This window comes from Perognathus longimembris, chromosome 14, assembly GCF_023159225.1.
Source record: "Perognathus longimembris pacificus isolate PPM17 chromosome 14, ASM2315922v1, whole genome shotgun sequence".
Classification (NCBI taxonomy): Eukaryota; Metazoa; Chordata; class Mammalia; order Rodentia; family Heteromyidae; genus Perognathus; species Perognathus longimembris.
The window spans coordinates 55,061,588-55,084,280 of NC_063174.1; the positions used below are offsets into that span (position 1 = coordinate 55,061,588).

The window sequence follows — 22,693 nt, forward strand, 5'->3', positions numbered from 1 at the left end:
TGATTTTTTTAACAAGTAGTTAAGCCTAAGCTAACCATTTTAGATTCCGACTATAATGACAGCCCAATTTGATTGACTTAGTAATAAAAAGGCAAATTGATTTTGATTTCTGATCTGAATTTTAATCTACAACACTACATGATGCCAAATAACCATTTAGCTGAAGTTTTTACTTTGCAAACAGACTTCATTCAACCATGTTCGTGTTACTTCGATCTTTCATTTAAAACTTATTTACATGCTGCCAGAATTTTTTTCACCTGAGTTTTCCATTCTCTAAGTTGGTTCTGTACTATATGTTCTACTGGAGTTTCATCTCAAGATGTATGTCTTTTTCTCCTTTCTCTTTCCTTCCTTCCTTCCTTCCTTCCTTGCTTCCTCTCTTCTTTCCTTCCTTCCTTCATTTGTTCTTTCCTTCTTTTTTCTTTCTTTTTTTAAAGTTTTTTTTTCCCCACTACATTGTTGAGGTGAGTCTTGAACTCATGGGCTCCGGCCATGGTTCAACCTCAGCCTCTGGAGTGGCTAGTACCACAGACACATTGTGTTTATGAGTGCCATCTGAGGGCTGAGTCCATGAATGTGTAGTGTGATATTAGGTCACACGTCACTTTAAACCCTGTATCGATTCAGTGACTCACTAAGTCATCGACAGGAACAAATCTGGTCATGTACACACTGAGAAAGGTGGCCGAAACCACGAGTCGTGATGCATGCACCAGCTCTGCCCCCACCCTTTCCCCATGCATTGAGATGACTCGCGCTGGGCCTCAGCTTTCCTGTGAATGAACTCCCTTGAAGCACCTCTCCTGCATTTCTGCTTCTGCCCTCTATTTCTGTTCTCTGTCCCTCCACCAAATACATTGCTATTTCCTTTTACTGGGTCTGTGTGTTTCTGTAGGAAATTTTTGGTTGTTGTTCCAAATGCTCACTTATGTATTTGCTGATTTTCATAAAACATTTCTTGCAGGGCCATGACCTTGGCCATTCATTTCATATCAGGAGATACAGGACTTGTTCTCTTTTTAGGTGGGGTAGAGGTTGGATAATTTTGGATGCTCTCTCTCTCCTGCTTTCAGATGCTTTTCGTTTAACTGAATGGCAGTTCTTTAGCAAAAACTCAAACCTACTGTAAAGTCCAGGTGAATCCGTTAGATGTTGCTAATTGACAAAGACAATGACCAAAACAATGACCCTAAGAGAGTATTGTTTGTATATATTGTAATGTAAATTGTGCTAAACTGACCACACTGAAGACTGAAATGCTCTGTTTATCCACAGAACAGATACAGCCTGGGAAACGCCAATGTAATGTGCCAATGTGCCTAAACCCTGACCTGGAGGGACAGCCGTTGAGAATGAGAGGTTGGTTGAGTCCCAGAATCTCAGACTGTAGAGCTGAAAGACTGTCTATGTCCATCATTGAATTACCCAGCAGGTTTTGAAGGCTGTTCAGCAGCTCCGTGAAGTGGTCCAACCTCTGCTAAATTTCTCCAGAGCCTGGGAATACATGACTTTTTATTTTAGAATGTGACCAATAGAAGTTCTTTTACAGACACTTTCTATTCCTTAGGGAGATAGCCACCATTGCTTATTTCCCTAGCTGTTCCTAGACCAGGTATCCCTGGGCCTTTCAGCATTCCTCCAATATGTACCAATTTTCCATGTCACTCTCTCTTTTCTAAACATGGTCCTGCTTATCTGTATTACTTCTAGAAAGCTGAGATCGCAAATGAACAGCTTCTTTTCCAGCTGAATTGCATAATGAAAATATATACTTGACTTTAGGCTCCCTGTGGGGGGAACCCAGAGTATCAATCTGTGCTAAGATCATCAACACTTTTATTTTCAAAATCCATCCCATTAGTGTTAACTATAAAAGTAGTGAATCCTTTTTTTAATTCTTAAAAGTCAGAAGACAGATAATGTTATTGTTGGTTAAAAAAAAAAGAATTATGAGCACATCTCACAAGTAGTCTCTTAAATCCAGCAGACTGTTTTTCTAGAAGATACTACTCTTCTGGTTTTTCCCAAGAAGTGAGGAGGTATTTATCAATAACTTTCATAAACACTGTTTTAGTATTGAGTAGCATTTTTTAGCCATTTATCCAAGGAGGTGAGAGTTTACTCATCTATGAGGGTAGAAAAACATGAATAGAAATGAAGACCGCTGAACAAATCTTTGGCACTTGTTTGAAATCCACTCACTTAGCAGAAAAAACAGTGAGGTAATGGGAACCAACATGGAAGGCCGGTCTCTGTCTCATTCATGGTAAATGGAAGAGCCCTTTGGTGCAGTGGGGTGTGCGTGTGTGCTTTGAGACAAGCGCACGGTTTCTCCTGTCTCCACGATTCCAACAGGGCTTGTGTCAACCTCTCCAGCCTTGAGGTTGGGCTTTGGAAGCGATCCCCTCTATACTTGAGTTTCTTAGAACCCTCCATTACTGCTTCTAGTTCTGTTCAATGTGTACTCTGAATATTCAAGAGGGGAAGTAGTAGTGTGGTATCAGAGGTGTTGGCAGCAGTTGGGAGACTTATGAGGGCTTCCTTCAATATTTCAGATTTGGTGATGACTCAATTATAGCAGAAAGTAGCGGGAGTCTCTGGCTTCCTTTTTCTACTTCCTACCACCTCCTTGTACATCACTATTTCCTTTTCATGCAGACTTCAGGAATTGATTGATTCAACTAATGTTGCCTTGAAGGACCAATGCCCAGTGACTTAAACTATATGTTTGTACAGATGACTGTCATACATACTGCATCATATACTGTGTTTGTCATATAGGAAAAAAAATCATCATGTTATTGTAAAAAAAAAACCCAACAAAAAACTCTTGTTAGGTGATGACTGTTTTGAAACTACCGAAAGGACCACGTCTCTCCTCTTGTCTTGACTTTTGGTGTGATAGTAAGACTATGTGTGCATCATCATATATGTTATGGACTGAATTCTTCCACTTTTAGCATGGGCATTTTGGCATCAAGTAAACAGTGTTCAAGAAATGTGGGATACTGTATTTAAGCTTTCTGTGTTTTCATTTAATGAAGCAACTTTGGGCTGTTTATCATGCTATTTAATAATAAATTTATAATTTGTGCCATTGCTTCCACTCTAACATCATTATGATATGTATGTTTATTTATATATTATGATATACATATACATATGCTTAGGAAATAATGATATTTCAGAAATAGTGGATTAACATCATAGTAAAATTTGTATTCCCATTTGGTAGATTAGATTAGAAAGCGAGTTAAAGATAGTTCAAGCATCCCTCTTTGCTTAGCTGTGTGAAGTTCTAGAATCTAATTTCCATGTCATACTAGTAATGCTTTAATGTTGATATGCACTTGTGCTTTTAAAAATGCAGCATCTTGTGAACAGCTTTCGTTTATGCTAGCAGGTAAGGGTACAACTGACTTAGAAGTACGCTGGAATACATTTTCCCTTTTCTTTGTCATCTTGTCCAAGAACCGTTGGCCCTTTCTGATTTTATCGAATTCAAGAAGCAAGGGAGAGGTGGACATCTAGCTCTTAAAATCATACAAGCAGAAACAAGTAGCCATCTTCCTTGGCTTCCTTGCACTGGCAAGGATTTTCTACAATGCAGTTAGGGTGTCCATGTCACAGACCTGTGAATGTGATTTTTGGGAGGATTTAGGGGAGCAGACAGGCCTTCTCCTGGCCCCCGGAGCTGATCCTTATTCACGGATTATCTCTTTGCTGCTTACTCAAGGTGCCACTAAATCCAGCCTGCTGTCAGCACCCAGCATAGTCAGTATGTTTGTGCCTGCACCAGAAGAGTTCACTGACGAGCAGCCAACAATGATGACAGACAAGTAAGCTCACCCGATTCTTTTCCCAGCATGTTTATAGAATTGTTTGCTCCGCAGAGTGGTAAGAGTTGTAAGGGAGTGTCAGAGGAAACATCGTTTGTTTTTAAGTCACACCGTGTTCTTTAAAAGACTGGCTGGAAGTGGTGCTGTGGCTTAACGTGGTAGAGCGCTAGCTTTGAGCTGAAGAGCTCAGGGACTGTGCCAGGCCCAGAGTTCAAGCCCTATGACCGACAAACAATAATAATAATAATAAGTAAATAAAAAGACTGTAGCTATAAATGTTGTATGCAGTGTGAATTTACAAATGATATATTATGTGGCATTTTTGTTTGTGCTTAGGAATTTCTCTGTGTGTGTGTGTGTGTGTGTGTGTGTGTGTGTGTGTGTGTGTGTGTGTTGGTCCTAGGGCTTGAACTCAGGGCCTGGGCTCTGTCTCTGAGATTTTTTTTGTTCAAGGGTAGTGCTCTCTCACTTGAGCTACAGCTCCACTTCCAGCTTTGTGGTGGTTAAATGGAGATGAGATCTCATGAACTTTCCTGCCCGGGCTGGCTTTGAACTGCTATCCTCAGATCTCTGTTTCCTGAGGGCTAGGATTGCATGTGTGAACCACTGGCACCTGGCTTATATGTGATTAAGTTTTTAGTATAAAAGAGGAAGAAGAGCCTGGTGCTAGCAAGAAACCAGAAGTGGAGCTGTGGCTCAAGTGGCAGAGTTGCTAGCTCCGAGCACAGAAGCTCGGGGACAGCACCCAGCCCTGAGTTCAAATCCCAGGACCAGCATAAAAACAAAATTTGATTTACAACTATCCCTAGCCAGATTTTCACATGCTTAACATTCCATAAGTATTACATCAGTATACTTGATGCTCATTCTAAAAGAGAACTCACGCGAGTGTGTTCAGAGGCCTGTGAACTGTGGCGAGTATGTCCTTATCAACCAAAGGAACTTTCATGACCTCTGTGGTGTGCGCTCTTTCTGTGTCTAAGGTGATGATGGAGTCTTCTACTTGCTCTTGGGGTTTGGGGACATTAGCTTCCTTTGGGGGGAATTTTCTAAGGCTTCGTGAGAAATGGCTATGTGTTATCTTGAACCATGACTGGCTTTCATGGAAAGCCTCTCTCTGTTTTCTTTGTAGATGCCATGACTGCGGAGCCATTCTTGAAGAGTACGATGAAGAAACCCTAGGACTGGCTATCGTGGTTCTCTCCACCTTCATTCACTTAAGCCCCGACCTGGCAGCCCCGCTCTTGCTGGATATCATGCAGTCTGTGGGAAGGTGAATATCAGCTTCTGTTCTATTTTACTGGAAGGAGCCTTATCAAAACATTATCATGACATAACACTGTCAGTTTGAAAGTAGACGCTTGGAATCTGTTGTATCAACTCAGATGATTTAAAAAAAAATGAACCCATCTTGTGATCAAATACCCCAGCTGTGGGGGGTCATGAATCACAATAACAGAATGAAGATAGAGGAGTCTATACTGGGAAAGCCATTATTTCTCTCTTCCTATAGGAGCTAATGTGGGAAACAGTGCTCAGAACTGTCAGTAGTTCATGGTAAGCACTGTAGATAGTAGCCACTATTATTAATATCATTATTATTATCTCTCTTTGCCTGTTTTGAGATGGATTCTCTAGCTATTTTATAATCTCAAGGTCCTCACTTAACCATGCAACTTGGGGCATTTGTGTAGGCATCGTCTTCCCATTTCTGATAAAGTAAGGATAAAGTAAGGGTGTACATGTTTTTAGAATAGGACCTTCAGCCTTGAGGAAGATTACAATTAAATTATAAGGTTCCCAATCTGCGCCAACACAGTGCTAGGTGCTTCAGACTACGGGCATTAAGACCTAGCTCCTGCTGTGAAGTACTTTAATTTGTGTCTTAGTTTTGACTTTTGCCTTGTTATGCTGTTCAGAGACCAGTGTTTGCAAGCTAGTTCTGTGAACTCGTGATCCTCCAGTCTCGGTTTCCTGCATGGTAACATTGTAGGTATGCAACACCATGCCAAGCTGTGCCTTAGCTGTTGACAGAGATGATTGTATGTGGAATCATTGAGTAGCTAGACAAGATAGGGCGTGAGTAAGTGTTGCAAGGCGTGAGTGTAAAGTGCTATACAAGATCAGTGCATGAGTGGAAAGTGCTATCCAAGCTCAGAATGGAAGTGTTCCTGGCATTTGAGGGAAGGGAAGAGATGAATCCTAAGAGAGCTAAAATTTAACCTTTTTTAATGAAGCAATAATTTCAAGTTAAAGATAAACAGAAAAATGTTGACTCTCCAAATATATAACCCCATTACTCCTCTCCCTCCAGGTCTTTTGAAGTATCTTTGATATAGTCAGGGACAGTATAAAGTTATGGAACCATCTATCTGTAATCCTCAAAATAATCCAGTGCAAAAATGTTAAATGATGAATATGGAGAGATAAGAGAGAAAACAATTGCTTCATTTAAGACCTCGATTTCAATAATTCATTTAAGACCCAATTGTAATAATTATAGAACAAATGCTATATTGGTTATCAGTAATGCTTTGGAGCTGATGGGATTTATTAATGTAAGGTCAAAATTGCTGCTGCCAATACTATTTATTAACAGATTGAATTATTGTTCTGACTGAAGGGATGGCACAGGTGTTCCTGCCTAGGAAGTGGGAATCCCTAAGTTCAAACCCCAATACAACAACAAAACGAATACAACCACCAAATGAAATCCCGGGCTGGAGATGTACTTCAACAGGAGAGTGGTTGACTAGCATGTGCTGAGTTTGGGTCCTAGCACCACAAAAAAAAGAAGGAAAAGGAAAAGGAGGGAAAGGGGAAGGGGAAGGAATAGAGGGAAGGAAAGCAGGAAAGAGCAAAGAAGGAAGTTCTTCTAAATGCTTCAACTTGGGACATGGTCTTCCTATATAATGGCATAGTATATTTCCGTACAGCAAAATGTTCATACCTTCCGAGCTTAACTTAACCTAACATATTTCAGTTCTCAGTGTAATGAATTTCCCTTTTCATTATTTCAATTCAACAGTTGGCTGACAAATACTTCTGTTACCTATTTTACTATATTATGGAGGCTTTTATGACTTGGGGTTAGTTGGTATTTAAGTTTTAGAGGTTGGAGACAAAGACATGAATTTGAGTCACTATGAAGATGCGCTGAGCCAAATGTTCTGGCATTTATCCATGGAGGCTGTATTGTGGCTGGATGATAGAAAAGCGACTGTAACTGCATGCCACTCTGTGGAAATATGTGACATGACACAGAACGTAGAGTTTAGGGGTTAATTTTAGCCCTGCACACTGACCACGGAGTAGCCCCTCTGGCCCAGGTGAAAGGGATTATTAGTACGTATACATCCTCCCCATCTAAGTCTGAACCACAATCCTACCTCATTACTGACACCGTTCATGACGAAAACCTAAGCTACTTGTGTGACTCTGTCTATTTTATTTCCTAGATTGGCATCCAGCACTACCTTTTCTAATCAAGCAGAAAGGTAAGGTCTTTAGTGGCACAAATCTCACTTTCTTTTTGCTCCCCCTGAATGCTTATCCTGTTTCTAAAAAACACTTGTGCATATTTTATGGAAGGGTTACTGTTGGCTTCAGTTGCAGTTCCAGGGAGTATTAGTTTTTAATTTGTGTTTACACCTTTATTTATTCATCCACACACTCATTTTAGCCAACAAATACTTTGAAGTCTACCTTATGCTAGGTACTTAAGTTTTGGTTTTGCGGTGCTGGGTCTTAAACCCATGGTTTTATGTATGCTAGGAAAGTACTCTGCTAATGAACTACAATCAAGCCCTAATACTTAAGTTAAATTTTAAAATTGTTATTCTCAAGGTGATGTTCAGAGGTGATGTCGTAAGTGAGGTAATGAGTACATTTTCACTACTTAAGTTTTAATTAGGGGAAAAACTGATCTGGCACGATTCCTGTCCTTAAGAAACAGCCTATCAGGGAAGCAAGCTGGAATCAATATTCACCCCAAATGGTGTTAACATTCAACAAGCATTTATGAAGTTACTACAGTGACTGAGGACCTGGTGGCTAACAGTGGTACACTCTGGTCCTTCAAGTCACAGAAGGACACAATGACCAAACTAATTAATAAGAAAACTGATATCGTTATTTAATACCAAGTGCTGTGAAAATCAGTGTCATCCAGATGACCGACGGGGATGGGAATTGGTATTTTAGATATAACGATTAAAGACAGAAATACCATTTCTGTGCCAGAGAACAGAAGTCAGAGGAAGTGATACTGAACAGAACTTGAGTAAAGTCAAAGGAATCCATGCAACTATTTTTGGAAAGGACATTCTGTGTAGAGCAAGCAGCAAAGGCAAAGTCTTTAAGTCACGAAAGTGACTAGTTTATGTGGAAAATCGACCAGTGTGGTTGAAGTGAGCATTGGACGTAGTATGAGCTGAGATGGACAAACTAAGCAATCAGGACAGGTAGAGCCCTGTGCGTACGTTTGGTGACACTGGAGTGAGGGGCATCACTTTCTATTTAAATTCATGGCCTTTAGATGGCAGTAGCCAGGGACCTGTTGGGGGAGGAGAAACTAGTTACTTAATACCAAGCATGAATGAGCATGACTAAACCTACAGCATTGTATGTATAGTCAGCACTAGTGCATTCACTTCAACATTTAAGAGGAAAGGTCTTTTGCTGTGTTCGTCAAAATAAAATTGAAACAAAATTGTTTTTGAAGATAGGTCTTACAGCATACCCAGGCCGGACTGGAACTGGAACTCATGTAACCCAGGCTGACTTCTAGTTTGTCATCCTTCTGTCTCAGCCTCTCAAGTGCTGGAATTCGATGCATGTGTCCCCATGCCTGACTCAAAGAAAAAAATCTAAAGGAAAAACTTTTTAAAAGAAAAGATGACTTTTTCTTATATGTTTAAAATAGGTCATGAGGGAGTGAGACTAGATACCATTTGAGAACTGATTTCAGTGATGCAAATAAAACATGAGGGTAGCTTGCATTCAGGTGGCGGGGAATTGTCACATTGAGGATATATTCTGGAAATACTTTGGTAGAATCAAAGGTTTGCTGATAGATTGGTTATTAGGTGCAAGAGACAGGAGACAAGAATGACTCCCAGGTTGTGGTATGGACAACTAGCTGCGTGCATATGCCATTTACTGGGACAAAAGTGAGCTTGAATAAGTGCTGATACCATGAATAGGTATAACGCACTAAAGACTAAATCAACTGAATTTGCTTGTTATGATGTTGTCTGGGTATGATAGTAAGGGAAGGGAAAAGGAAGGGAGGGAAGACAGAAGTCCTTCCCTTAAAAAAGAGATCGTTTAACTCAAAAATATTTAGTGTGGTTAATAAGACCTGGGCAACCTAGCAGCAGTCAGAACTCCACCGAAGGGCTCTGAAGCCCTGAGGTGTGCATTTGTGCGTGAGTGTGGCCTGTCAAGGTTACTCTGGCTCCATAGAGTACAGGAACCAAAGGAGGACAGAAAGAGAGGCCATGTGTGATTTGTGGACACAGTGTTCTCTCTGCCTCGTCTGTGGAAGTGGGATGTCCAGAGGCCCTTCTTGTGTGGAGGTTCAAGCGGTCGAGTCTGTGTGGCAGCATAATTGTAGCAGGTCCTTCACACACAAGATGGCCTCATTCTCTGTAACTTAAGGTTTTAGGCATGTTTTCTTTCCTTTCTTGTGCTCTATTTGGGCACAAAACTTTTTTGTGCTTTTGTCTTTCCTTAACAATTTCGTAGTATTAGAAACATTTTAAGCATACTGTAAAGGTGAAAGAGTTTTACAGTGAACACTCATAAGACCTCAGACTCTTCAATATTTTGTTTACTTTTTTTAATCGCATATCCACTATTGATTCTTCCATCCATTTGATGTGGGAGTTCATTTTGAAGGAAAATGCAGACATTTGTATGTGTTTCCCCTGTATCCTTTGGCAAAATCACCATGAACTAAATGTCAATTTTTGTGTATGTCTTTCTGTTGTACAGCTGTATTGAGGTATGATTAACAAACATGGTATATATATTTAGGATGTACACTGGGATATTTTGATATACCATACATGACCTTGTGAAACGATTATTATAAGACAACTAATTAATATACTCATCATCTCAGATTACCTTTTGTTTTGGTAAGAATTCTTGTGATCTGTCTTAAGCAGATTTCAAGTACTACTACTGATAGTCAACATGCTATACATTAAGTATGGTTGTTTCTTTTATAACATTTATATGCAAGGAGTCACATGAATCTTAAGTACATATTTAATGCATTTTGACCAACGTTTATACCTGCAAAACTTCAACCCTTATTGAAACAGTGACTATTCCTTTCATTCTCAGAGTTTCCTCGTGTACCTTTGCAGTCAGTCTCCACCTCTGTAGAGGCATGCATTGCTGTGATTTTCATCTACCACAGATTAATTTTGCCTATTATAGGGCTTCTTGTAAATGGAATTGTACTCTATATGCTCTTTTGTGTCTGAATTTTTTGCAGCAAAGTTTTGAGATTTATCCATGTGTGCTTGTAGTAAGTTGTTTGTTTCTTTTACAAACATAGTTTATTCAATTTCTTATTGTAGGACTTTTGTGTTATTTCCAGTTTGGGGAAATTAGAAACAGAGCTGCTATGAACATCCTTATGCAAGTTTTTTTTTTTTTTTGCCAGTCCTGGGGCTTGGACTCAGGGCCTGAGCACTGTCCCTGGCTTCTTTTTGCTCAAGGCTAGCACTCTGCCACTTGAGCCACAGCGCCACTTCTGGCCATTTTCTGTATATGTGGTGCTGGGGAATCAAACCAGGGCCTCATGTATATGAGGCAGGCACTCTTGCCACTAGGCCATATCCCCAGCCCTTATACAAGTTTTTTTGTAAACAAATGTTTTATGCCTTTGAGGATAGGTATATATTTAATATGATAAGAAATTGCCAGAACTTGTCTCTCATAAGAGATAGTTATATATAAAAATTACTTTTTTCTGTATATAAAATTAGCATACCATTTTATATTTCTATCATCAATGTATGGGACTTCAGGGTGCTCTACATCTTTCCCATATTTCAGAGTTGTTCATTTTTTAAATTTTAGCCATTCTAGTGGATGTGTAGATTTCATTTGTATCTCTCTATGACAGTTTTTTCAAATGTTCATTGACACTATTGTGTCTGTTAAACTCAAAGCGTCCTATAAGAATACACCTGTTCCTGGACTTCCTATCCTGCTTCTTTCATCGCTCGCACTACACAATCTTGATTTTAGGGACTGTACAGTAAGTCATGAAGTTGGAATGAGTGTTTCAACTTTAGTCATTGTTTTTCCAAAAACTTCCCATGCCTCCCGGGGGAATGCAGGGTACCCCTCTGCATTCTCCCTCAGAGCAACTCCCTTAGCAGTTAGACTTTCTTGGGAGGATCTTTCTCAGAGCCCTCATCCGGGGCTCCAGTCCTGATGACCATATTCTCTGCGCATCATCTTCCCCTGAGCCTTGAAACGCACGTTTCTACTTGAGGAGGCCAGGAATCGTCTGGATCACTAGCACTTCACAACTATCTTTTTCTAAAACAAACGAAAATACGTTGTTAAGAGGTATTGGGTTTGACTGCATTATTCCACCTCACTGATGAAAAGCGGCATGTAAGTGCCTAAGCTCCAGTGCCTGGGCGCGGGCCCCACCACTCACAGGTTGCGTCTTTTCCTCTCTGTGCTCGCTGCAGCATGATGGTTCCTGGCAATGCGGCAGGGGTGGCCAAGCAGTTCCTGCGCTGCATCTTCCATCAGCTGGCCCCCAACGGCATCTTCCCACAGCTGTTCCAGAGCACCATCAAAGGTAACGCACTTGCTGAAGACGCGCTCGCTGCAAGCTTGCCCAGCCAGAGACCCACACACTGCTAAATCTGATTATCGTCTTCGCAGATGGGACTTTCCTACGGACCTTGGCCACGTCTCTCATGGACTTCAATGAGCTGAGTTCCATTGCTGCTCTCAGTCAGCTCTTGGAGGTAGGTTTGTTCCAGTGATAGGCTAGGCCCCAGCCAAAACCACGAGCCACATCTCAGTAACTCTATGTAGTACCGCTGGGGGAGAAATCCAGTGAATTCACGGTGGGATGGCTGTCATCCAAAATGTGCAGACATTTGAACTAAGTGGTTGAAAACTCACGTCTATAAGATCACCCCATTCTGGAGTTCAAAATACAGTGTGCAGGTGAGAGCAGCATGTGTTGTATCGTGAAAGCTGGATTCCTCCAGGATCTCGAGATGTGACTTGCGGAGCAGCTCAACTGCATAGTCACAGTGTAATGCTGTATTGTGTATTGGAAGTCAAGTCCAATACTCCAGTACTTTTAGACTGTATCACAAGACTCCAGTTCAAGTCTCCATTGCACTGTTTGATGGTTCTCAGGCATTGTTGTAATGACTTTCAGGCTTTTTCCTGGAGAGTTCTTCCCAGCGAGCATGGCTCATTGTCTCTTAATACCTGACCATGCCAATTATAGATTCTTAGAAGACATTTCTTTCTTGCTCACATTTCACCCTTCATGGAGTCAAAGATCCCCAGTCCCCCTGGCCCAAAGTTTATTTAAACATATCCATATTCACTCTGCCTATTACAATGATTTGCCTAGAGAGTAGGCACCCAACGCACGACTGTAGTGCGAATATGTGGTTGTAAAGCTATCTGTACCAAGTAGCTACTTGACTGCCTATGCCGTTTTCAGCAGTTGACTGCCTGTGCTTTTGTGTTTTTAGGGTCTAAATAACAAAAAGAATTTACCAGCAGGGGGTGCTATGATACGCTGTTTGGAAAACATTGCTACTTTCATGGAAGCTTTGCCCATGGATTCTCCTAGTAGCCTCTGGACTACAATCAGCAACCAGTTTCAGACCTTTTTTGCCAAGCTGCCTTGTGTTTTACCTCTGAAGGTAAGCAGAGCCCATGCTTTCCGTTTGAGTTTACGCTCTGACCATCTGTTTTCAGAGAGCAACATGAGAGTCTTAGTGGATTTGGGGTTCCTAAAGACCTATGAGGACTCTGTCAGGTACCAAAGGAAGAAAATATGTTTAGATCATTTTCTCCAGTATGACAGAATAAGAATGATAGGAGGTTGGCACTTTGCTCACTGATAATAATTATCTCAGTAATTGTATATTTTTAGTTGGTTAAGAAAGTTTAGCAAGACATTTTACCTAGGATTTTTTTTTCTGACGGACGTAAGAAAAGTAATAATAAATAATAGTTTTGTCTTTTAGAAGCCCAGACATATGTAAAATTTCAATTATCTAAAGGGAAGAGATGGTGTGCTTGTGAATAATGTAATTGCAGAAATGCCAAGATGGCATTTCTGTTGGACTGCTTACCACACAGGACACTATACTACTTTCAAGAGTACACACATGCGAGTTACCTAGCTGAAAACATGGTCCCACCACAAACATAAAAACAGAAGCCTTTGCTACTACAGCGGGAAGAGACCTATTGAACCCATTCTTTCCAAAACCCATCCTCTAACTGGAGAATTTCAAACCCACAGAAGTGGTGTAACCTGCTTAGTTACAGCACGAGTGGAAGCACGAGGTACACACAGAAGTCTCTAACTTAAGGCCACCTATGTGTTTTCAACCTAAAGGTTCCTTGCATTCTTCTAAAATAGGAGTCAACCTAAAGGTTCCTTGCATTCTTCTAAAATAGGAGTTGTAGGCATTTATGTTTCTATGACCAGAGAAAGAGGATGGCTTGCTTGCTCCACTAATTGTTTTTTTAACTTTATGCAGCTCATAGATAGACATATTTAAATGGGGACAAAAATAATCACTTTTTGATCTGACAAGTGACATTCCATGTTGATAGCTATATTGCATAAATGAATAGTGTGCATATATTTCTACACTACTATAACAATCAGCCTCCTATGGTAATAACTTTTGCCTCATTGGCTGATACTACTAATAGGGTCTATAAGGTTAATAATTCAGAGGCCTGTAGTTTGCTGTGTACTGCTTTGAGTGTGAGCTTACTGTACAAAGTAGAGGCACAGAGCATAGACCTTTATCACCTCTCTCATTCCGTGACCCCTTTTTGCCCAAATTGGAGTGACTGAATAAATCCAGACAAGGAAGACTGATGTTTTGGATCCATGTATGTATACAGGAACTGGACATATGTGCATAAACAATCTACTGCACACGTTTAACCTGATCCCATAAAACCTCCCTTGTGTCAAGGAGTCGTCATTCAGGGCCATTTGTTGCTGAAGAGCCACGCATTCTAAGAGCAGGAGTGGGCAAGGTCGGTCAGTTTAAATGCTCAGGTTCAAAAGGGATGGCAAAAAAATCTTTAAGATTGCACACTGACTCGTTGGAAGTATTGCCAGCTGTAAAGAACTGCCTAATTTGTGTCAGTCAGCTCTGCCCATAGGGGCTTTGTCTGCAAGGTTAATGAGTGAAGTGCGGTGAGGTAGCATAATGAGGGGAACGGAGCCCCTTAACAACTGTAGCTTACCAGTCCTCCGTTCCTGCCCATCCTCGTTAGGTGAGAGAACGTGCTTCACGTTGTGGGCCTTTTCAGTTTTCCGAAGATGACATTTCCTGATTTTTTTCAATCACTGGGGGCTTGATGGACAGCTAGTTTCAGCCCCTAGTTTTAAGTAAATGCAACATCACATCTTATGGTTGTTGAGCTTGGCAACTAGGCCAGTGTTCTTTTAGTACTGGTAAACTCTTTTTAGGATTTGTGTAAAGATTTTCCCTGCTACAGAGTGATAGAAAGCGTGAGGCTGATTGAAACATATAAATACATATGGGAATGTAAACAATGAAATTTCTCTCTGTAAAACAAATAGAAGCTTTGTTTTGTTTTTGCCAGTCCTGGGGCTTGAACTCAGGGCCTGAACATTGTCCCTGGCTTCTTTTTGCTCAAGGCTAGCACTTAGCACCTTGACCCATAGCGCCACTTCTGGCTTTTCCTATATATGTGGTGCGGAGGAATGGAACCCAGAACTTCATGTATGCGAGGCGAGCACTGTACCACTAGGCCATATTCCCAGCCCCCATAGAAGCTAACTTTAAAAAAAAAAGATTTTCTCTGCTAGATCAAAACTAGGCAGATCTGGGAACTACTTCTGTTATGGTGTTAGTCTCTTGGAAAAAAAAATAGTAAGCCATTGAAAACATAGTTTTGCTTTCATTAGTTAAGAGAAGTGTTTCTCAAACCTACGTGTGCATCCATGTCCCTAAAGGACTTGTTAACACACAGATTTTTTGGACTTAATTCAAGAGTTTGTGATTCTGTAGGAGTAGGGCCTGAGGACTTGCATTCTAATGGGTTTTCAGATAGTAGACGTGCTTGCGGCTCCTGGGATTCTGTGTAGCTCGTGCTACAGAAACGGAACAACACCTGCTGTTGTGATATATTTACAACTTAAAAAATATCTGTCTTTATTTTTGCTGCAGCATTTTCTCCCAACCCCAGTAAACTCAATTTTAAAGGTACATTTTGATATTGAAATTTGCCAAAATAGAACTGTAATAGATTAGTACAGTATGATTTTATTGGTAGAAATTTTGCTTCTTTTTCCCAGGGTTTGGTCATGTCTTTTCATGGCAGAGGAAGGATGGATGAAACTGTTTCTTACTTGGACTCGTGGGTTTTAATGGTCTTAGGTTTCTTTCCCCAAATATATGATATCTTTCACAAATTAGTGTACCTCTTCAGAGTTGGATACATTTAGCATCCACCTGTCCACTTATGTGTGTCCATCCATCCATCCATCCATCCATCCATCCATCCATCAGTTCTCTATCTAATTTTCGTTATGGCTTAATTTTAGAATATTTGATGTTTTAGGGACTGAATTTAACCATGTAATAATTTAGCGCTATTTAATTATTAATTTTTAACATGACAGTGATTATTTTCAATATGAACATATGCCTTGGAAAGCTGTGTAGAAGCAGTTATAGTTCTTTTTTTTTTAGCTAAAGCAAATACGAGAAATATTTGAAGAAAACGATATATTAAGAAGAGAACTGACGTTTACTTATTTGTTCAGTGTTCTTTAGATTCCAGTTTGAGAATTATGATTTGCCTCTTGAAGATACCCTCTACCAATGCCACAAGGGTATGTATGCTTCAAAAATGTAACTGGCAGTTATATTTATATAGCTACATAGAGTTTGTATGTATGCCATTGTTCATAATATCCTGGGCCACCAATCTATCCATATTACTAACGAGGTGATCTAAGTACAGTCATTGTGTTTGCTTCTTGCCTAAAATCTTTGATATAAGCTTACATTTCTTTCGGGATGACACCCAAATTCCTTAAGGTGGCATAAAAAAAATTAATTACTCACCAGCCTATTTCCAAGTGAATCCTCGATGCTCCGCCCATCTCCTCTGCCCCCTCTGAAGTTTCAGAGTCCACACCCTTATCCTTGTGACACCAATGTCTACCACTTATTGAATACTTACCATATTGCAACCCTGTGTTTAGTGCTTTACCCATATGATCTTTATTTCTGCCTCAATTTTCCTACTAGGTCATGTTCCTTGCCTGAAAATCTTTTTATACTTTTGTCAGTGCAATGAACTCCTCAGTCTTCAAGATCCTATTTAAATTTTTCTAAAATGCTCATATATTGTCTGTACGAACTGACTGACTCTTATATCAGCTTGCATAATGCTTGATCTGGCTTTCTGTTAACATTTACATCATCCCAAAGTCCCCGCAATGAGTTTCTTGAAGTGTTTAGTTTGTCTCGTTCACTTTTGTATTCTTGGATACATGTACAGACTGCATTAAATACAGTGGTGCTATAGTTGGTTAGAGTAGCTTATATTTACTAATATGCCAACAGTTTATTTTAGCCAAGGTCATATAGCTGTTTGAAAAAGATGTGAGATTTGAGCATAGGTTCTTTGAGTCTGAGTCACTTGGTTTTACTGCTGTCCCATATTGCTCCATTGCCATGGTGATTTTCTACATCTCAGAGCAAGTTTGAATCCAGGTTCTCTTTTTGACCAGTAAGGACATTCCATATCAATTTGATACATGTTTGCATCTCTGTTTATTTACCAATAGTATTTCAAGGCAACATTACACAGAGCAAAGAATGCTGAATCAACAGTAGTACCTCAAAAAAATTTCCTTAAGATTGTCTATGGAGTCTGTACTCCAAAGGTTTGTGAGGGGAATACAAGTAAGCAAAAGATAAACTTCCATTCTCAGGTGCAACTTACATGTAATGAATTCATTTTTGCATATATGAGGAAAAAAAAGAATCCTTCAAATGTTTATGCCCTTTGATTTACTCATTCTTTTCATAGGAAAATATTCTGAAGAAGAAAATTAAAATTTCATGCAAAAATATATTTCTTGGAGAGTAAATATACAACAATAATGATTATGAAGAATTACGTGATACTATAAATTTCTTATCAAGTTACTAAAAATACGGGTTATATATATGAAAAGTTATCAGAATACAATGGAGAAGGGAAACATATCAAAATGTTATCACTAGTTAGTGTGTATGACTTTAGTTTCCTCCTTACTACTTTCCTACATAACCTAAGTTTGTACATTAAGCATGCAATTCTTTTATAAACCATACCCATAGGACTACAAAGTTCCACAGGCAGTAAAAATCATAGCATGGAAATCTTTTGAAGTGTCCAGTTAAATTCCTGCCTTCTCTACAAAGCAGTTTTGCTTTGGGAAAAATACTCTGAAACTTGGATCTGAATTTCATCCCATAACTATGAACTTAGGCAAGTTACTTATCCACCTAAATGCTTCAGCTATCAAACAGGGAGCGATACTAAAGTTCTAGAAGGTTAACAATGAATATCGCAGTCAACACTGATGGAGAGTGTACTTTTTTTGGAGGGGGGCGGGGAATGAAAAGAATTTTATTGGGTGAGAAAGTACTGGTGTACCAGGACTGCACTCGAGGTCGGGATTTCAAGATGCAGCCTGAGAGTGTACTTTTCATATGTTCTCTTCAATTCTCGCAACTCTTCCCTTCTACAGAGGAGAAAATTAAATCCTAGAGAGGTTCAATCACTTGTTCAAGATCACAAAGAGGTGGAGGAGTTTGAAAGCACTTAAATTAGATTCTAGAACTTGTGTCATTAACCCTGCTCTGTCTCCCAGGGTCGTTGTTAGAAATATGACTGTGATGAAGTGCATGGAAACTTGGGCTCTGGTTGACCCTCAGTAGTTCACTTCTAAATAACCTAAGAAAAGCAGGCGTAACCAGGGGTGGCACTCAGGAGGCTAAGACAGGAGGATCATGAGTTCAAGGCCGGTCTGAGCTAGCAAGATCCTGTCTTTAAAAAAGCAAAACAAAAAGAAATTGACCCTGACCCTAGAGAGACCGAAGTGGACAATGTCTTCCTGACCAGCACTGGGAAGCAGCTGGGTCAGGCTGGCACGGGGTGCTGGTGCCCAGGGAGGTGGCTCTGTGGGAGTGAGAAGTCGGCTTGTGGATGAGCCATAGACCCCTCACTGCTCTGGGAAGCAGAGCGGGAGACCCTGGGGCAACCCTGCCCAAGAAGCCCTGGCATCTGGGTTGCTCCGGGTAGACAGGACTGGGTTGCAGTCTGGTACACCTGTACGTGATGCTGCATGGGAAAATGGACTTCCTTTTAAACAACTAAAAGAGTGGGTGGAGATGGGAGGGAAAACCAGGAGAGAGAGAGAGGGAAGGGGTGACATTGTCCAAAAAGAAATGTACTCTTTACCTGACTTACGTAACTGTAACGGACCCCTCTGTATATATTATCTTTAAAATAACAATAAAAACTTTTTTTAAAAAAACACTAAAAATTTTAAATTATGCTCTGGAGTCATTGATGGAAGGTTTTGTTTTTATTAGACCAATGGAGTTACTACAGTAGCCACTTAAATTAAAAAAAAAGTGTCATTAAAATGTAATAGGCTTTTAATACTTCTAATTTTTTTTTTTAAGAATCAGAAACTTATTTTCTTGGTCTTAATTTCATTATAGAGTTTGTTGGAGCCATTTTCGAAGCTCCTCAGCTTTGTGATTCAGAATGCTGTCTTTACTCTGGCCTACCTGGTGGAGCTGTGTGGCTTATGTTATCGGGCTTTCACGAAGGTAAGGTCTGTGGTCGTTCATGGGAAACCAGCAGAAACACTCTGGAATTATTGTCCTATCCCTGGTAGATTAATTGCTCTGATGTAGTTTAAAATGTGTCCTTTTCCCAAGAGCTGTCGCACATCACTGGAAAGAAACCTTCGACATATGCACGTGCATCCTTAACACATACCACATCTGAAATATACAGACTGGAGAACTGAGGTCACGTGGTTTTGAAGGAAAGAGATAGTTTTGAATGCCATGAATTAATGAAGGTCCGTTTCGAGTTCACTCTCCCACGATGACGGGCAACCCATCACTGCTTGTAATTGGTGACATCCCATGAAGATCACCTTGATTTCCTTTCATCCGCTGTTTCCTCAGTCTAAATTCTGGAATGAGGATCTTGTTTTTTTGACTTTGCCTTAATCATGGCTCCTCAGTTAAATTGTTTTTAGCACCTTGTTCCCCACAACCAAGCAAGTGGAAAACTACTCTAGCCCAACGGGCAGAGCTGCCCAGTGGGGACTGGTAAACACTGTCCCAGTAGAAAAGAGGAGGCAGGGGAAAATGGGGACCACACGTCAGCCCTTCCAGTTTCGTGTTTTTCAAGTGTATTTTCAATGGCGTCTCTGTTTCTCTTGTTCTCTCTTTAACATTCAGAATGCGCCTTTATTCATATTGGCTACTTCTATGAGCCCTTTATTTTTCCCCCATTAAAATTTATTTTATAACAAGCCTTTCCTTCTGTTTAAAACCCCCATACATCTTTCTTACCAATTTGTGTCCATTTTGCACATTAAGTATTCCATGATAATCTTCTCTTTGGCCTTTCTAATTATGAGCTACTTGTTACCCATATTTTCTGTTTTAAAAAAAAAGCAACAGTATTTTTTCTTTCATATCCTTAAAACTAATTTCCTTAAAAATAATTTCTGCTTCACTTAAAAACTAAATCTATACATTGTAGAATTGAATGCAATAACGATGTTTTATTTTTAGAAGTCATTCTCCCTCTCTCCTTTTTTTCTCTTCTCTTTCTCCCCTCATTTCTCTCTCTCTCTCTCTCTTTCTCTCTCTCTCTCTCTTTCTCTCTCTGTCTGTCTTACCAATCCTAGGACTTGAACTCAGGGCCTGGGTGCTGTCCCTGAGCTTTGTTTTTTCCTTTTTTGGCTCAAGGCTAATGCTTTATCAATTGAGCTACAGTTCTATGTTTGGCTTTTTTTTTTTTTTTTTGGCCCTACTTTTCCAAATAGCTATGTGTGAGCATCCAGCACCTGGTTTATTACCTTTCTTTTACATCTTTTGGAGGAAGAATCACAAAGAATTTGTACTTGACATGCTGAATGTTATAGGTATTGAGAGAATTTCTCGATTCTTTTATGAATTAAAGATATTTATGGTTTTGACTATCCATATGTTCCTTCGTAAGTCATATTTCTTTCCTAATTTTAGAGGCCCTTCACTTCCTATTATCTACCACTCCTCTTTCACCCACCCATAATTATTATTATAGAAAGTTTCAGTCTATACAGAGTTTCTACTTTCTCACATAATATTGAAAAATATAAGAAATAGTTAATAGCAAATCAATGCCCACCTTAATCCAGCCAACTAAACACTTGTATCTTGTGTATTTTTTTGCATGTATGTTATATTGGACAATAAAACAGGCCTATTACGTTGAAAACAATCTAATGTGCCATCAGTGGGAGGACTGACTGAGCACTTCTGCTCTGTTCATACTATGCAATACTATTAAACGTTGAATTGAGAAACAATGTAGAAAGGCGAAGAGAACTAAATAGGACTGTGAGTTATAATGAAGGAGTACCTGTGTGGTAAAGTGTAAAAGCATACATGAAACAACAAGCCATAGATTCAGAATTGTGGTTACTTCAAGGAAGGGAGGAAAGAAGGAAGAGAGCACTTTACAGGAATCTTCAGCTGTTTCTATAGTTTTATTTATTATTTTAAAAAGAGCAAATCTATTAAAGTAAAATGATGCTGCTTAGCAAAAATGGGTGGCAGAGTCCATTCTTTTCTTGTATACTTGGAGTGGTCCGCCTACAGAATAAGCTACTTAGAGGTAAGGAGACCTTTGGAAACATAGTATGTTTTCCTCAGTCATTTTGATTAAAAAAGGTACTTTCAGCTTTGTGTGGTAATGTTCCTATGGACAAGAACCAAATCCTGTAGTTTCAATATTGAGAATATTGTCTGTTGTTTCATACTGATTAAATCATATGTCTTCACTGATTTAGTAAGCTCATTAAACATATAAAATGTCTATTCTTTTTAGTTTTAATTTTACTTTTTTGGGTCAACTTGCTACATTTTAAAATACTGCTTTTAATCCATAGCCTGTGATTTTTAGAAACTCCTTTGATGTAATATATTCTAACTGAATTTTTAAAAAATTCTTACCTCTTCTGTTTTGTTTTGATTTAGGAACGGGATAAATTCTACTTGTCTCGTAGTGTTGTTCTAGAACTTCTACAGGCCCTAAAGCTCAAATCACCTTTGCCAGATACAAACCTCCTTCTGCTTGTCCAGGTGAGCTATGCTATGTTTATAAAACTTTTCATGAGGTCACGTATATTTGGAAAAAAAATAAGGGATGTGTAAGCCTAGAATTGAACCAAATGCCTTTGTCTAGTGATGAGAAGCAGTGAGTCTTATATGAGCACAGAACTAGTACAAAAGCACTTAGCCCCTCCACTGGCTGAAAGACACACAAAAAAAGAACACAACAAGACAGTTCTTCTATTCTTCCTTGTGTGGAACTAGTTCCGTGAGGTGTGAAAAGAAGAATGAAACAATCAGTTCTGTCTTCAAGCCCTCCATCAGCCCACGTCCCTCACTGGGTAGCATGGCAAGCACGAAGAATTCAATCACTTGAGACGGCTTTGACTAGTGCCAGGGGAAAGGGAGGTGAACCAAGCCCTGGGGGAAGGGGAGTTGAGAGCAGGAAGAATCAGGGAGGACTTCCTCAACAAAATGGCCTGCCAGCTGGGTCACAGAGGGTCGGGGAGTGCAGGCAAAGGACTTGACCTGTGCCTGTGTTTTCAGCCCAGAGGTGGACTGGCTTCAGGGCATCGAGAGGTGTAGGCCTAACAGCCTAAGCTGTGGGCTTTGCATGTGTTTTCCTATGGTTACCGGGCGCAGTTCCCTGAATTGCCCTCGCCTTGAGCAGAGCCCATGGGTGTGGCGGGTCTTCCTGGGGTTTGGCACTCCATACTGTGAGTGATGGAGCCTGGTTTTCTGGGAAGTGCATTTGCCAGCTGTAATAAGCACTTCACACCTCTTAGCAGAAGAACCATGGGCCGTTTAAATTACCCTGTACTTAAGGAAAAATCACGAAAACAATGGTTTCATATCACAGCTAGGTGAATAAATAACAAAATCAAATTCGCTTCAAGAAGAAAGAAAAGCAAACATAGACACTTTGAAATGGATTTTTATGAATTTTCATTTATTGTAACATTTTCATCTGTTTTGGGTGTGTTGGTTGGTTGGTTGGAGATAGCGTCTCTTCTATGTATCCCAGGCTAGCCTCCTGAGTACTGTGATTATATTTTCAGCTCTTATGAACAATAACAGCATATACGTGTGTATGTGTGTTGTATATATGTATACACACACGCACACACACACACACACACACACACACACACACACAACTCAGGTGGGCTGGGTGCCAGTGTCTCATGCTTATAACCCTAGCTACTCAAGAGG

The 22,693-nt window shown here is 40.0% G+C and overlaps 1 protein-coding gene across 1 annotated transcript in view; it reads left to right on the forward strand.

The window, feature by feature from the left end:
• The window catches only part of Unc79 (unc-79 homolog, NALCN channel complex subunit), a 220,870-nt gene that overhangs the window by 173,372 nt on the left and 24,805 nt on the right, over positions 1-22,693 (forward strand). The window contains 10 exon segments of the mRNA XM_048362115.1: positions 1,279-1,362; positions 3,740-3,842; positions 4,975-5,115; positions 7,301-7,339; positions 11,567-11,679; positions 11,766-11,851; positions 12,602-12,775; positions 15,901-15,969; positions 18,863-18,973; positions 21,407-21,511. Coding sequence (XP_048218072.1) covers positions 1,279-1,362; positions 3,740-3,842; positions 4,975-5,115; positions 7,301-7,339; positions 11,567-11,679; positions 11,766-11,851; positions 12,602-12,775; positions 15,901-15,969; positions 18,863-18,973; positions 21,407-21,511 — 1,025 coding nt within the window.